This window comes from Malus sylvestris, chromosome 2 (assembly GCF_916048215.2).
Source record: "Malus sylvestris chromosome 2, drMalSylv7.2, whole genome shotgun sequence".
NCBI lineage: Eukaryota > Viridiplantae > Streptophyta > Magnoliopsida > Rosales > Rosaceae > Malus > Malus sylvestris.
The window spans coordinates 15,955,311-15,972,963 of record NC_062261.1 but is presented as its reverse complement, the minus strand read 5'-3'; the positions used below and the strand labels follow the sequence as shown (position 1 = coordinate 15,972,963).

At 39.5% G+C, this 17,653-nt stretch overlaps 1 protein-coding gene across 1 annotated transcript; it reads right to left on the bottom strand.

The window, feature by feature from the left end:
- Nucleotides 1-1,794: 1,794 nt before the first annotated feature.
- LOC126604821 (BTB/POZ domain-containing protein At3g49900) lies at nucleotides 1,795-6,343 on the bottom strand. Its single transcript, XM_050272138.1, has 4 exons — nucleotides 6,101-6,343; nucleotides 5,806-5,875; nucleotides 3,069-3,581; nucleotides 1,795-2,766 (listed from the first exon to the last, which is right to left on the bottom strand). The coding sequence occupies exons 1-4, from the start codon at nucleotides 6,235-6,237 to the stop codon at nucleotides 1,978-1,980; spliced, it is 1,509 nt and encodes a 502-aa protein (XP_050128095.1). The 5' UTR covers nucleotides 6,238-6,343; the 3' UTR covers nucleotides 1,795-1,977.
- Nucleotides 6,344-17,653: the final 11,310 nt, after the last annotated feature.

Genomic DNA, 17,653 nt, shown 5'->3' with positions numbered 1-17,653 from the left:
AATACCAAATCAAAATGTTATTCAAAGTTTACTTTTTTTTTTCTCTTGTTTTTTGCATGCTTGCATTCAAATATGATTTCAAAAATGGTTATACAAAGTTACAAATAAAACAGCAAGTGGCCCTTTACCATAGTGGTGGAAATATGTTGAGCCCTTGCATGACGACGTGGGTTCAAACATTACTGGTGGCTAATCTAAAATCTAATTTAACAAAGTCTATTATTTGACCAAAAAAAAAATGTTACAAATAAAATATAATGTTCAAATACTAAATCAAAATGCAAATATTGTTGACACCAAGCAAACAAAAAAAGAAACACAATTCAAATGTACATATAACATTCAAAATACATATATACATCAACACATGCAAATACATCTACTATGCAGTAAAAATGTTAGTATGAATACAATATTTAAGCCCAAAAGAGACTTATCAAGAGATTAAAAAAAGCATAGGAAAAGGGAAAGGAAAAAAAAAGATGTAACTAAACACTATAAGATCACTTTATATAAAAAAATGAAATCGAAATATGAATGTCAAATTGAGAAATGCTCCCATGCAGTCGCACTAGGTGAAACCAGTTTGGTTTTCACCGCTCATTTAGTGACACCTATACAACATGAATACCGAAACCAGAACCGATATGAACGATTTGGTCCGGTTCTTAAACCTACGTTGACATTTTTTTTTGTTAACACGATTTTTTATGATTTATTTTGTCGTGGTTCGATTCGGTTTTGTAGTTCCACGGTTTTTATGCCTACCCCTAAATGCATGCCATAAATTATTTGAGCCTTTTACGACAAGAGTATTTATGGCATGCATTATGTGCGATGTTAGAGTAACTCCACCCGTTTTAAGAGGGTAAAGGTAAGGCAAGGGTAAGGGCAGTGAAATTGTCTTTAGTATTCACTCTAAACAGTAATTGTCATTGTTCAAGTCCATCAGTTTAAGAAGAGGAAGGGCAATGACGATTGCTTTTCAAATATTTTTTTTTTAATTTGTATGCCTTGTAATTGTGTACCAAGTAAATTTGTTCTTTGAAATAAAATTCCCTATTTAACTGTGATAATTTAATTTTAAATGCAAAGCAAACATAGCATTACAAACAAGTATAATTAATAAAAAATAATAATTAAATTGTTTAAGTGTGTTCTTTAAAAATAATTTGTGTTTTTGGTAATTTTTTTTCTTTTGGGTTAATCATGACCGTTGATTTCTAAAAAAAAAATTAAATCAGAGGCGCCAAATTGTGCCACACTGCACAACCCAAAATTTTCAAATTTTTTAACGTTGGAAATCCAACTGCTGAGAACTTTTAATCTTGCTCTTGGTGGGTTGCAAGTGGTGGAACCCAAGCTCTGTGCCGATGTCAGCAAGCGCAAGCCCATGCGTGAATAGGCAGGGCAGGAGAAAGGGCCCTTGGCCCAATTGCCTTCCAATTTTGAACCGGTGGAGCACCTGTTGCCAAGGCGATTAAACTCAATTGCCTTATCAATTGGGCAATGAGTGGAATGTTCTCAAGTGTTTTTATGGCATGCAATGTGTGCCAAGGATAATTTTGATGTGGTGGGTGTACTCGGTACGTGTGCCTTTCTATAAAGGAAAATACTAGGAAGATCATTTTTGTGGATTACATCATGTGACGCTTGATAATTGGATTTTTTACTAAACTATTAAATAAAGAATCCAACCATCACCCTCCACGTAATTTTGATCACAAAATCGCCTAGTCAGTGGAAAAGTCATTTGTAAATTGCAACATTCTCTCCATTCCAGAATTCCACGGATTTCACAAACACCAAAAATGGTGTCGGTATTAATTGGATAACATAACTAGTTCTCTACAACAAGATATTGAAATATTGAATCATAAAACTGCTTCTTTTTCCTCAATAAAATCTGCAATGGAAAAGTGGTCTCATGATGATCAGCTAGCTACGAAATATGAGATATAATCAAAATCTAAAACCCTACTTGATCACCATAATATCTTTAGCAATGCCGTCTTCGAATCCACGTCCAGTATCCCCATAGACATTGTTCTCCTTGACGAGCTTTTTAGCCGAACCCGAAACTCTAAACACCTTCTTCAATCCAATTATCAACCTCTCACTAATTTTCTTGGTCGATCTCGGAGTCCCCTTGCAAGAAGAAGACCAATTAGAAGTCCCACCAGTTGTCTCCACCGATCCCTTACTAGTGATAATCCGAAAACTAGCCGAAGAAGCAGATGCTTTGTCACCCTTTACAATCTTATTGTTCTCACTAGTGCTAAAATGGAAGCTCGAAGACCTACGCCCCGAGTCCATTAATATGTTTCTTTCCTGTTTCTCATGACACTCGTGCAGCAACATCTTCATGCCATTAAGTTCTTCCTCCAAACTTTGTATCCGCGAGCTTGTGGCCGCCATTGTGGCCTTGAGATGCGCAGATTGGCGGTGCATTGTGTCACGTTGAAGGAGAGAGCCTAGAGTGTTGACTGCGATGGGCTCTATTTGTTTGCTATTGTCGCGGTGATGATGACCATCATGGTCGCGGTGATGAGGTTGGATTTGGGTGTGATCAGTTACTGCTGCTGCTGCGGAGAAAATGGTGCGGCGAGTGTTGAGCTGCTCAATCAACATGGCTCGGACTATGAACCGGAGGGGCATTATGGGGTTTCGGACTGCCTCAAGGAGGAGTTGTGGTGAGAGCTTGCTGCAGTCAATTGAACTGCATATTTGAGTTTTCTCATCCTCTGTAATCTTTCCACTGTATCTCTGTGAAATGTAGCATTTTTGATATGGATACACAGGAGAAGCTATATCAACTACAGAATTCTTTAGTTTACTTAACAAAACTAAAAAACTCCGATTCGGACAATACAATTCACCATATAGTTTTAACCAAAATGGCATAACACATAATATATACACATACAAACTTAAACCTAGCTAATGTTCACGTTCCACTAAGTTCTAATTAGGTGGCTAACTTGCCACTTGCAGTTTGGAAAGGACAAAGAAAAACATAGCATTAACAGAAGAAGAAGAAAATAAACGTGAAGTGATTGATGTCTTACCATAAGATAAAGATCAACGAGCTTATAAACAACGTCGTGGTTTCCAAAACAGCGTTGAATGGCCTCCGCAACTATTTGAAAATCCTCTGGGCACACCGTTATAACCTCGTTCAACCAATCAGCACCGCTGTCACCCTCGCTCGACAGAGCCAACGCCTCAATGCACCTGCTAACAAGGAACGCTGCTGTTTCTGCTTCAGGAAGCAAAGATAGACACGAACGGAAGACAACAGATGCGTAATCTCTATTAACGGCAACTACTTGGTGGAAGTAGGTGTCTGTTAAGTGGAGCAAGTTGTCATCGCCATTGTAGTCGGTCTCCGTCATCTCAAGCAATTCAGCTGCTGTCCTTAGAGCAGCGACGTTGAACAGCGTTATGACGAGGTGAGCTCCGTAGCAGAATTCGGCCACGAGAGTGAATGTTTCGGCTGAAATATTTAAAGGCATCGTGAAATCTGAGACTATTTCCGTTAGCTGACGTTTTAAATATGTGCTTCTTGATGTCAGAGGATCCTATAAATTAACAAAAAATGAGAGATATAATTAGTATATATACAATCACTTACATCATCAGTAGCTGGCAAATAATATGCATATATATGTATGTATGCATGCATGCATGCATTAAAAGCAGAATGAAAAAGAAAGACGATGGACCACATTTGTGGCTAATTTATTTAGCATGTACTCAAACAGTCAAACGTGAAAAACATTGACAGATTGTTTTTTCTTTTCTGTGGTTCATTACTAATGTTATTCATATCATATTTTTATACTACATTTTCATATCAATTTAGGTGACATCTGATGTGGACAGTTATATCATTTGAAAAATTTGCAAAATCCAAGGAAATGAATGAGAAAGACTTCTCGTATAACACAATTGTTATTTAATTAACTAGTTTTTTTATTAGAGTAAATTATTATAATAATTTCACCAAATTGGTTAATGCAATAGATTTTTTTATTAGAATAAATTATTATAATATTTTTAATGTATAAAAAATTATTTTTTTGTCACATGGCACAAATATGACAATCACGTTAGCTCTTAACTGATAAATGGATGGAAAATGTAACAAATGTATTATATTGAAATAAAATAGTACTTGAGGTATGAAAATGAAATGTTTTGAAGATGTTGTATGAGATTGTAATAAACCTCAAACTTGAGGTGGTAAAGTGTAATTTACTCTTAAAAATATGATTAATTCAAATAATATGACTGTCCACATCAAATGTCATCTAAGATGGTATGAAAATGTGGTACAAAAACATGGTATGAATAGCATTACTCGGTTCATTATTTGAATAGCCATCTTCCATTTATAGGGAATCTAAGCATTTTGCAATGGTAAGAAATAAAAAGTTCATACATCAATATATGGTATATATTACTGAATTCAACAGTTGGGCATGCGCTTAATAATCCAACGAAATAAAGCGAGGGAGTTCGAGCCACTTAAAAGCAAAGGCATGTTTTCGAAAAAACTTAGCCGATCTAGATCTATAAGAGTGCTTAATGTTTAATGTTAGAGAGATCAAATTTTTTAAACTAAATTGCAAACCAAATGATGTGTTACAAATAAAAAATAAGCATGTTAATCGACACTTAATTAATAATTCAATCATCTACAACCACATTATTTAGTTTACAAATTTGATTTAAAAAATTTGGTCTTCCAAGCATTACTCTAATTAAACTTATGCTTCTGCATTCTCTAATGAGTAATGTTAGGGAGACTAAATTTGTAAACAAAATTTACAAACAAAATGATGTGTCACTAATATGAAGGAGCACGTTTATCAACGTTTAAATAATAATCCATTCATCAACTTTCATATCATTTAGTTTACAAAATTTTATTTACAAATTTAATCTCCCTAACAGTACCCTTCTCTAATTAAGCGACAAATTTTGACTAATCAAGGGATGGATGCATAGTTTTTAGTTTTACAAATCCAATCACTGGACAATTTGGAATACAATATGTGTTTATATATGAGGCCAACTGGTGGTTAAAAAACCAATGGAAGTTCATAACTTCATAGATCTCTAATGACACTTAATCCCAAACTTCTTGCTTTTGAATAGCACTGGCGAAGAAAAACTAGGGATGCAAGTGTGAGTTATGCCTGTGTTTACACGTTTGCATTCATATTTGAATTTGTCATTTCGTAAACCAAAATAATTTAAAGTAATGTTACACTTACCAGATTTTTCATATCATATTTATTTCCACCTCTCTAATAAAGGTAGATGCCACCAACTAATATGGGTTTTGTCTCCATCATAGTGATATAAAAATGGGTGTTGTCTCTATCATAGTGATATAGAAATGTGATAAGAATATCATTTTTTATAATTTAATTTAACGTACCGGCGATATCGCCTCGTCAAAAAATAAAATAGGATTACCACATGGAGTAAGTGGGGATTCTGTCAGTCTAATATAAGAAAAAGTTTGCATCTCGTCCCTAAAATTTTTCCAAATCAAACAACCCCAATTTCAACGGTATGATTTCCCACAAATCCAAATTTCATCTTCTGATTGTTCAACCTGGCAAGATGAAAATGTGCAGAAATTGGAACGTAATTTCATCGTTTTCTCTCAAATGGAAAATACTTTCTTGTCCTTCATTCTTTTTAATCCATCTCTCCCAAAAAACTGGAAAAAAAAAACCCCATAAAAATACAAACAGCTTAATTATAATTAAGGAGGGAATTGTCACAGACCTTGTGCAGATGGAAACATTTTCCCTGAACTCGGATTAATACTTCCGCTTTTTGCCCTGTTGCCCGAGACCTAAAAATTACACACAAAACAAAAACAAGAAATTATCAGTGTATTACATAATCCAAAAAAAAAATTCAGAGTATTACGTAATTATTTGTCACAAACGATATTACTACTCTAAACTATATCAAAGAGAGATATGTTTGAACATAGAACACATAGTGTTCAAAAGAAGAAGATGAGAGCTTGAATCCGGAACGTAGAGCGGTGAAAAGGGGAAGATTATGTAATTACCATGATTCTACTCTGGAGTGGAGGGGAGTTGAAGGAGAAGAGAGGGCAGGGGAGAGAGAAGGAGAAGCCGAAGAGAATTCATAGTCTTCTTCCTCGTAGATGGTCTCAACAACTCCAAGATTTTTCCAACCCCTCATTGCCTGCCGCTTAGCAGTTAGCAGCAGCCAACCTCCTCCTCTCCTTGAAAAACGCAGTTTTGATTTCTGAACCTCTTTTTTATATTTATTTATTGATATGCTGCTTTAAATGCGATTAGGGTTTTATGTTTTGAAAGGGTGAGGAATTCGGAATTAATTCCTTGCTGCTTTCGTTCGTTTAGGTTTGTATATTTATGGCGTCCATGTGATCGCTCATAAATGCATGCCCAGGAAGAGCAAGCAATTCACTTCTTTGCCTTCAATGCTGTTTTTACTTTTTATTCAATGGTAACAAAACTTACGGAGCTTTGGATAATAAAATATTTTGATTTTTTTTTTTTGTATTTTTGAACAAGATCTAAATTCTAACAATTGTCATTTGTCACTTAGTACTACAATCTAATTTCCTCTTCACTTGTAAGTGAGAGGTCTTAGATTCGATTATCTTCAAAAACGAATTTAGACCATATTATTGTCAGCCCGTTGTGAGGCTAAGTCCACCCCTCCCTTAGTGTAGATAATATCGTTTGTTCAAAAAAAAAAAAAACAATTGCCATTTAGTACAAATATCTAGTGATATTGCTCTTCACTTGTAAGTGAAAGTAAGTTTGACTTTCGCCAAATGAGAATTTGAATCATATTATTGCCAGTTCATTATGAAGCTTAGCCTACTCTACCATTCGATTATTATAAATAATACCGTTTGTTCAAAAAAAAATCGAAATGTCCCATATTCCGAAATACAATAGAAAGGACACTAGTTGGCTCCTACTTTCATCAATTATAGATAAACACGTGTCTAAATAATTGAAATTATACCCACAAATGGACACGTATATATATGATTTTCGGAGAGAAGTTCTGTTTTATCGTTGGCTTTAAGAAATTTCTGATTTGGAAACCCTATTAAATTCTGTTTTGGTATTTCCTATCTCTGAAAACAGGCATATTGGGCCATGCCATGTGGTGAAAGCTTCAATTATGTCAGCCTGAAAATTGAGGTGGTCTTGTTTGCCTCGTGATTTTGAAAGTATTCAAAATTTCAAACTAATTTGTTAAAAATATATATATATTTCAAACTAATAATTTCACCAAATTGGTTAATGCAATAGATTTTTTTAAGGGAAAATGATTTTCACGTTTTTCTTCTATCATTCTGTAAAATTATTTACTTTTTTTTGTCTTCTAATTTATTGTTGATTTTTCTATCACGTATTTAGAAATAAGAAACAATACAAAGAAATGGGAAGTTAAAGATTAGATTTCTTCCAAAGAAAATGAGCAAATGCATAGTGATTTTTCGTGCGAATCAATTATACTGTACTAAACAAAATACTAAATAAGAAGATATTTTATTTGGTCACGTATTTAGAAACAATGACAATACAAAGAAATAGTCTTGAAGATTGGATTAGAAAAATGAGCAAATGCAGAATGATGTTTCGTGCGATCAACTGAGCTAAATAAAATACTAAATAAGAAGATGTTTTACTTTTTATCTACGTATTCGAAATTTAACTTGGAAAAATATAGGCACCATAGCAACAAAAGAATGTTAGCCCTTGGGTATTTTGGTATAAGGAAAAAAAATTAATAGTGAAACCAATGGTGAAGTAAAATTTCATGTGAGGAAGTGTCTTTCACAAATGTGAACAAATGGTGGATAATAATTACAAAGCTACTAACCAAAACATCAGAATAACATAACTATTGATAATATTATCTCTTCACAACAACCATAATTATCTTTGACGAGTTTTCATATTTTCAAATCTTTGCATGATAACCTTGTCATCATACTACTAAATTTAATAGGGAGAAATCAATAAAAAATTCCAAGCACAAACATTTAAGTCATAGGTAAGATATAGGATAAAGAATACAAGTTGTAGAGAATTAAGATAAAGGTTATAAATCCTATTGTTGTTGAAATGATTTGAATGTTGGTGGTTGAGCACCATGGATTGAGAGCTTTTGTTAGTGGCCCTGAACTTTTGGTGCTCAACCACCAACATGATGATTCTCTCGCTCAGCCCCATGAACCCCATCGTCCTCGACATTTCAACATTTATGCATTACTCAACACATCCCTAGTCGGCCTCCCATCGATGTTTCTCTCTCGACCTACCAATATGTCTAGACCTAAAAGCCGTCTTTGACAAGAGGGCTTTGAAGGGCTTAAAGCACAAGGATGAAAATAAAGATTGGTCGAAGGACGCAATCACCAAATAGGCCAAGAGCTTCCTCAACAACAATACTTTGATTACCAACTTCGACGACAAAGAAGACGAGCCTATAAAAAAAAGGTGAACATGAGGCTTTTCTCAGTTACTGGTATAGCAAATTCATTTTTTGCTCTAAGTTCAACATTCCTGAAAGAACATGCTCGTGGTTGAAGCATTGGCAAGCAGTCAAAACTTGGCCTTCGGCTCATCAATCCTCGCCCATCTCTATCGTTGTTTATTTGATGTAACCGCCAAATAGATGGAGCCACACCAGCATGGACCGCTCTTGATTTTTCAGATGTGGCTCCAAACTTCCTCTACTCCATTTCTATCAAGCTGTCCTAATTTTCAAGACAATGAAGCCATGGGCTTCCAGTTGGCGGCGATCTCCCCCACCCCCTAACACCCCCCCCAAGACATTCAACATATGTAATATTTTACCCTTTCTTTAGCCTCGAAATGAAATCATAATCTGCCATAAAAGACCATACACATCTACAATGATCTTCTGTGCCCGTAATGAGACCAAAAGGAAGACGCCAAACTTCGGCCCATTTCTCCTCATTCAACATTTCTTTCGGCTGTGAGCTTAGGCGGTCAAGCTATGAGGTCTATATGTTGAATTTCCTCGCACGTCAACATGGATATCGCCAAGCCTGTCCAGTTCCATTAATCTCACAACCCACAATCGCCTTGGACGAACGCGATACAACCCAAAGGCGAGGCAGCCACCAAATTTGACGCCGTCAGTGAAAATTTCAACTAGAGATGCACTTGGTTAAAACTTTAGCCACGTTTCTCCAACGCAGATACCGTTTACAATCTCTTCTTAGCCAACACCTTCTTTAAGAAGAGAGAAGAACATGTGATCACCTACAAGAGTGGGTCGTCAAAAACACAAATAGATTTTCTTCTAATGAGGAAAGGGGATCGTATAACTTGTAAGGATTGCAAAGTTATACCAGGAGAGAGCGTGGCTAATCAACATCGCTTGTTGGTGATGGATGTACATATCAAAAGAGTAAGACAAAAGAACAAGACTTGGAAGTGCCCAAGGACTAGATGGTGGAATCTAAAAGAAGAAAAACAAGCCATTTTCAAAGAGAAGGTAATCACCCAATGTGTGTGGGATAGAGAGGGGGAAGCTAGCCAAATGTGGGATTCCATGGCTAGTTGTATCCGAAAAGTAGCAAAAGAGGTATTAGGAGAGTCCAAGGGCTTTGCCCCACACCAAAAGGAATCTTGGTGGTGGAATGAGGAGGTACAAACAAAGGTGAAGGCTAAGAAGGAATGTTGTAAAGCCTTATACAAGGAGAGGACCGATGAAAATGGTGAAAGGTATAGAAAAGCGAAGCAAGAGGCGAAGAAAGCTGTCAGAGAAGCTAAGTTAGCGGCTTACGACGATATGTATAAACGACTAGATACCAAAGAAGGAGAGTTGGATATCTATAAACTATCTAGAGTAAGGGAAAAGAAGACAAGGGACCTAAACCAAGTGAGGTGCATCAAGGATGAGGATGGAAAGGTTCTTGCTACAGAGAACGCGGTTAAAGACAGATGGAGAGGTTATTTTCATAATCTTTTCAATGAAGGACATGAAATGAGTGCTTCTTTAGGGGAGTTGAGTAACTCAGAAGAGTGTAGAAACTACTCTTTTTATCGTCGAATCCGGAAGGAAGAAGTGGTTGTAGCTTTGAAGAAGATGAAGCATAAAAAAACAATAGGCCCAGACGATATACCAATTGAAGTGTGGAACCTTTTGGGAGAGACAGGTATAACATGGCTCACTGACCTTTTCAATAAGATTTTGAAAACGAAGAAGATGCCAAATGAGTGGCGAACGAGCACTTTGGTGCCTATCTACAAGAATAAGGGCGACGTACAAAATTGCATGAACTATAGGGGTATTAAGCTAATGAGTCATACAATGAAGCTCTGGGAGAGAGTCATTGAGCATAGATTGAGGTAAGAGACACGGGTTTCGGACAACCAATTCGGGTTCATGCCAGGGCGCTCAACCATGGAGGCAATCTATCTCTTACGAAGATTGATGGAAAGATATAGAGATGGGAAAAAGGATTTACACATGGTTTTTATAGATTTGGAAAAAGCGTATGATAGGGTCCCAAGAGACATTCTTTGGAGGATTTTAGAGAAGAAAGGAGTACGAGTAGCATATATCCAAGCTATAAAGGATATGTATGAAGGAGCAAAGACTGCCGTAAGAACTCATGAAGGACAAACCGAAAGCTTTCCCATAACTGTAAGATTACATCAAGGCTCATCCTTAAGTCCTTACCTTTTTGCGTTGGTAATGGATGAGTTAACAGGACATATTCAAGATGATATTCCTTGGTGTATGCTTTTCGCAGACGATATAGTGTTGATAGATGAAACTCAGGAAGGGGTAAATGCAAAGCTTAACCTTTGGAGAGAAGTGTTGGAATCTAAAGGTCTTCGCCTAAGCCGATCAAAGACAGAATATATGGAGTGCAAGTTCAGTGCAAATGGAGGCCAAAACGAGTTAGGGGTGAGGATCAGAGATCAAGAAATACCAAAGAGCGACCGTTTTCGTTACCTAGGATCTATCTTGCAAAAGAACGGAGAATTAGATGGAGATCTCAACCATAGAATACAAGCTGGATGGATGAAGTGGAAGAGTGCATCCGGCGTGTTGTGTGACCGCCGTATGCCACTGAAGCTCAAGGGAAAATTTTATAGGACGGCAATAAGGCCGGCGATGCTGTATGGCACAGAATGTTGGGCGGTGAAACATCAACACGTACACAAAATGGGTGTAGCGGAGATGAGGATGCTTCGTTGGATGTGTGGGCACACGAGAAAGGATAAGATTAGGAATGAGGATATCCGGGGTAAAGTAGGAGTAGCTGAAATTGAAGGAAAGATGAGAGAAAATCGGTTACGGTGGTTTGGACATGTGCAAAGAAGGCCTACTGACGCTCCGATTAGAAGATGCGACTATGGGACAGAGGTTCAGGGCCGAAGGGGTAGAGGAAGACCTAGGAAAACTTTGGAAGAGACTCTAAGAAAAGACTTAGAGTACTTGGATCTAACGAAGGACATGACACAGGATCGAGCACAATGGCGTTCTAAGATTCATATAGCCGATCCCACTCAGTGACTTGGATTTTTCAAGTCTCCAACCGAGAAGTTTTCCTCACTCGGGAAATTAAGGGAACACTACCCCAACCTACATGCTCCACTCAGAAAGCTTCAACATACAAGCTTCAACAAAAGAAAATTCAAAGAACTTAGCGAAGAAGGCTTTGGTGTATTTAACACAATACGTTGAAATGAAGGAAAGCTTATTTATTGATATCCCCGATAAGCTACAAATATGTACATATACATGAGTCAAAATAAACACACAAGAGGGAGCATTCACAAAGGTTGCTTAGGAGAAGTCTCAGCAGTCGGTAGAGCCCCAGAAAGAGAAGGCACCGGAGGGGGATCATTTGGAGCCTCAGTACTAGACAGAACCCTAGAAGGAGGAGGCATCAGAGGTTGATCATTTGGAGCTTCATTACGCGGTACAGCCCCAGAAGACGAAGGCAATAAATGCCTTTGGAACAAACCCACAAATCTCTGATGATCAAGTAAAACCTGACCATCAGTTTCCTTCATCTGGTCAAGCTTCCTCTTCATGTTTGTAGCATAGTCATGTGCGAGCCGGTGCAACTGTTTATTCTCATGCTTGAGCCCCCTAATCTCCTGTTTGAGACTCATCACTTCAGCCGCCAATGATTCAACTTGGCGGGTTCGAGCAAATAGGCGTTGGGCCATATTAGACACAGAACCTGCACACTGAACACTGAGAGCCAGCGAATCCTTAACAGCTAACTCATCAGACCGTTTGGAAAGTAGTCTGTTATCTTTGGGAGTGAGAAGGTTCCTGGCCACCACCGCAGCGGTCATATCATTCTTCATCACGGAATCCCCAACGGTAAGAGGACCAGTAGGGGAGACGAAGGATGGGCGCCATATGTTGTCTGGAGAAGGCGGGGCTGCCTCTTCAACAAGGTTCAAGTCAAAACGACGGTCCGAGGGGCCAGACATTTTCAAAGGTGTTGAAGAGAGAAGAGGTCGGACAAATCAAGATCTTAGAAGTGCAAGAATGAAGCTTCTAATGGTGGAGATTCAAGTGTGCTTTGGAACTTAATGCCAGCCCCTATAAAAATCTGCACTCGACGGAGCTTCAGAAATCGAAGAGGCGCCTGCTCAGAAATCGAAGAGGCGTTTGCTTTCTCAAAAGTTGGGCTGCTTAGAGATCACGAGGGTTGATCTTAGAAATCGAAGAGGCGTTTGCTTTCTCAAAAGTTGGGCTGCTCAAAGACCACGAAGGCCGATCTCAGAAATCGAAGAGGCGCTCGCTTTCTCAAAAGCTGGGCTGCTCAGAGACCACGAGGGCCGATCTCAGAAATCGAAGAGGCACCTACTTTTCCAGCCTTGTCAGCACCTGTCACACGCACACTCAGCTTTGCGGAAATTATGGGCATTCTGTCAAAGACTTCTGGGGAAGTAGAAAACACATGAATCTTACTGTTCAATCACCCACTTCCCACACGCAACAATAGCTCATGGGTACCACAGATAACTTTGCCAAAATTCTCTGCCAAAGTTGAGCACGTGAAGCTTGCAGCTCCCACTACATCGCTCTGACCAAGAAGGGTAAAAGAATAGCAAAGAAACAGCACTGACAAAGTTTAGACCCATAAATTTTGAAGGTCTAGCTACCATATTATTACCCACAAGGGTAAAGGAACAGTACCACTGCTGGATAATTGGAAAGTCCCTGTGTGTCAACCTATGTGCTTCGTGGCAAGGTAGACTAGCAAACATGCCCAACCTTTACTCACATTCGAGAAAACACTCCCAATAAGATTGCTTGCTCCAAAATCAAAGAGGCACCGTCCTTCGAATCTCAAGAGCCAAACTCCCAACATGACTACTTTCTTAAAAATCGAAGAGAGGGTAAAGGAACAGTACCATTGCTGGATAATTGGAAAGTCCCTGTGTGTCAACCTCTGTGCTTCGTGGCAAGGTAGACTAGCAAACATGCCCAACCTTTACTCACATTCGAGAAAACACTCCCAACAAGATTGCTTGCTCCAAAATCGAAGAGGTACCGCCCTCCGAATCTCGAGAGCCAGACTCCCAATATGATTACTTTCTCAAAAATCGAAGAGACACTGCTCCCCGAATCTCGAGAGCCAGACCCCCAGCATGATTGCTTTCTCAAAAATCGATGAGGCATCGTTCTCCGAATCAATCGAAGAGGCGCTCGCTTTCTCAAAAGCTGGGCTGCTCAGAGACCACGAGGGCCGATCTCAGAAATCGAAGAGGCACCTACTTTTCTAGCCTTGTCAGCACCTGTCACACGCACACTCAGCTTTGCAGAATTATGGGCATTCTGTCGAAGACTTCTGGTGAAGTAGAAAGCACATGAATTTTACTGTTCAATCACCCACTTCCCACACGCAACAATAGCTCATGGGTACCACATATAACTTTGCCAAAGTTCTCTGCCAAAGTTGAGCACGTGAAGCTTGCAGCTCCCACTACATCGCTCTGACCAAGAAAGGTAAAAGAATAGCAAAGAAACAGCACTAACAAAGTTTAGACACATAAATTTTGAAGGTCTAGCTACCATATTATTACCCACAAGGGTAAAGGAACAGTACCACTGCTGGATAATTGGAAAGTCCCTGTGTGTCAACCTATGTGCTTCGTGGCAAGGTAGACTAGCAAACATGCCCAACCTTTACTCACATTCGAGAAAACACTCCCAACAAGATTGCTTGCTCCAAAATCGAAGAGGCACCGTCCTCCGAATCTCAAGAGCCAGACTCCCAACATGACTACTTTCTCAAAATCGAAGAGAGGGTAAAGGAACAGTACCATTGCTGGATAATTGGGAAGTCCCTGTGTGTCAACCTTTGTGCTTCGTGGCAAGGTAGACTAGCAAACATGCCCAACCTTTACTCACATTCGAGACAACACTCCCAACAAGATTGCTTGCTCCAAAATCGAAGAGGCACCGCCATCCGAATCTCGAGAGCCAGACTCCCAACATGATTACTTCCTCAAAAATCGAAGAGACACTGCTCTCCGAATCTCGAGAGTCAGACCCCCAGCATGATTGCTTTCTCAAAAATCGAAGAGGCATCGTTCTCCGAATCTCGAGAGCCAGATACCACAGACCACTTTTTCAAAGTGCTCTGACATAGTTAAAACATGTGAAACTGGCAGCTCCCACTACCGTGCTATGACCAAGCAGGGTAAAGGAATAGCATTACTACTTGTTGTTAGGGAGACTCCTATATATGTCGACCTCCATCCCCAACGGACAGGCAGACCTGCAAAAATGCTCAACCCTTCATCATATCTGAGAGGGCACTCCCAACGAAGCCTTTCGAAATATTCAGCTTTCTTTCCCCCCGATAATACCTCTGCAAACAAGCTATACTAGAGCAAGAATATCTCATATCATCAGGGTTAAAAGCAAGAGTATCCCATATCATGCTTTTTCCCTGTCTTTTCTTTTGGCCTTGTTTTTACCTGCAAGACAAGGAGAAAGAGAGCAATCAGTCAGCACTTGGAATCAAGCTTCCAGCCAGGAACTGACTGCCTGGAACCCCTTACCTGATTACTTACCTGACATTGCTCTCGAGTACTCATCTTCAACATCTTATGTTTCCAGGAAAGATTCCGCATCTGCTTGAGGAACAGATAGGGCAAGTGCGAAGGATACAAGGAAGCATGTGGAGACAAGCGTAACAGCACACGTGCCGATACATCCATTACTCTGTCAAAAGCAAAAGTATCCCATATCAGCAGGGTGGAACGTACTCTAGATTTGATGGACTTGTTTTGACCCTCAAATTCTTCAGTTGGCCTTATACTCTGGAGGAAACCAGAAAACCTTCCAGCTCAGTTCAAGAATAAGCCTGTGGAAAGTTACTTCTTCAAAAGCAAAAGTATCTCATATCATCTCTTCTCATTTTTCTTCTCTTTATCCTTCATGCTGCTGCAAGATGGGGAGAAGGTGAACAATCAGTCGGAGCTCTGATTGCTTACCTTGTCTGTCACCTCTTTCAGCAGACCCCCTAGCTCGGCGACTTGGGGGACTCCTACTACATGGTTTGTATCGCGCTTGACCAAGCCTGAAACTACAAGTAAGCTTCAAGTGAAATTGATACATTACCTTGTGCATCTCCACCAGTTAAAGATACCACCCCTGGATGGAGGAAGAGTACTTCCAGAGAAGATGCAACATCTACCTATGAGACAGATAAGGCAAGTCAAGACGACACCACACTCCGATACTTAGAAGTTTCGTGATTACGAGATCATTCTCCCACAATATTTCCTAATGTCATTTGTACTAAATCATTCACTTGTACTCACTAAAGGAGAGCTTGAACCTATGTACTTGTGTAAACCCTTCACAATTAATGAGAACTCTTCTATTCCGTGGACGTAGCCAATCTGGGTGAACCACGTACATCTTGTGTTTGCTTTCCTATCTCTATCCATTTATATACTTATCCACACTAATGACCGGAGCAATCTAGCGAAGATCACAAAAAGCGACCGTTTTCGCTACCTAGGATCTATCTTGCAAGAGAACGGCGAATTAGATGGAGATCTCAACCATAGAATACGAGCTGGATGGAAAGAGTGCATCCGGCATGTTGTGTGACCGTCGTAGGCCACTGAAGCTCAAGGGAAAATTTTATAGGACGGCAATAAGGCCAGCGATGTTGTATGGCACAGAATGTTGGGTGGTGAAGCATCAACACGTACACAAAATGGGTGTAGCAGAGATGAGGATGCTTCGTGGGATGTGTGGGCACACGAGAAAGGATAAGATTGGGAATGAGGATATCCGAGGTAAAGTAGGAGTAGCCGAAATTGTAGGAAAGATAAGAGAAAATCGGCTCCGGTGATTTGGACATGTGCAAAGAAGGCCGACTGATGCTCCGGTTCGAAGATGTGACTACGGGACAGAGGTTCAGGGCCGAAGGGGTAGAGGAAGACCTAGGAAAACTTTGGAAGAGACTCTAAGAAAAGACTTAGAGTACTTAGATCTAACGGAGGACATGACACAAAACCGAGCGCAATGGCGTTCCAGGATTCATATAGCCGACCCCACTTAGTGGGAAAAGGCTTTGTTGTTGTTGTTGTTGTTGTTGTGGTAGTAGAAATACACTAATGAATTGTTCGGCGCTGATGCTGAGGAAATGCCAGTCAAAATTTTTAAAGATTGGCTGATCAGAGACATATTCGCCCCGAAACCCAAAGAAAGTAAGTCCAAATATCAATGTATATACACACACACACTAAAATATATCTTCTTTTATAAGCCTTACATACAGTGTATGTTGGATTGTCCATCCAGCCCAGCTGTTTTTCTTCTTATTACCCTCGCTGCCACCACCACCACCAACTTTAGCCGAATCTTACCAATTGCCCTTTTGGAGTCTATATTGTATCCTTGGATGGTTATCTTTGTGTGACTTTCAATCTTTTTTTTTCTCTGTCTGTGCGCTTAGCATCACTTTAGCCGCATTGCTATTACTATATGGGAATCGCGAATCATTCCTTAGTACAAGCACTAAGTAAGCAATTTTACTACGTCTCCTTATGATTAATCTAATTCTTCAACTCATGACAAGTCGTCGCCAAAAAAAGAACACTAAGGTAAAAGCTTCGGTAGCTAAGAAGACCAATTGCGAAGAGAAAGAGGCCCATTACTCTTTCGGCAACTGGCAATACCTCAGTCAAACCTTTACCAACCACGGCTGCAAAGACGAGAAAATAAATCAATGAGGCTTAAGCAACAGTGGTAGTCTCCAAGCCTATTACCACAAAAAAAAAATGCCTCACGACACATCGCTGGAGCGACCAAAAACCCTAGCATCGAATTAACCAAACAAATGCCAAAATGGCTAAAGATGCTGGCAAACATGGGTCGTAACGTGGTTACTAACGTTTCAAAAAGTCAGGATGCTCAATCGACCTCGCCTGCAAAAGAAGTTGACCATGACCTTCGAGAAAACAAATCATCCACTGCCGAGAAAAAGGAATGCTGCTAAAACCCCGATCACCAAAGGAACCCCTGTCGAGCGAGTTGTTGCCGAACGGAACATCGCTGAGTGGGAAGATGT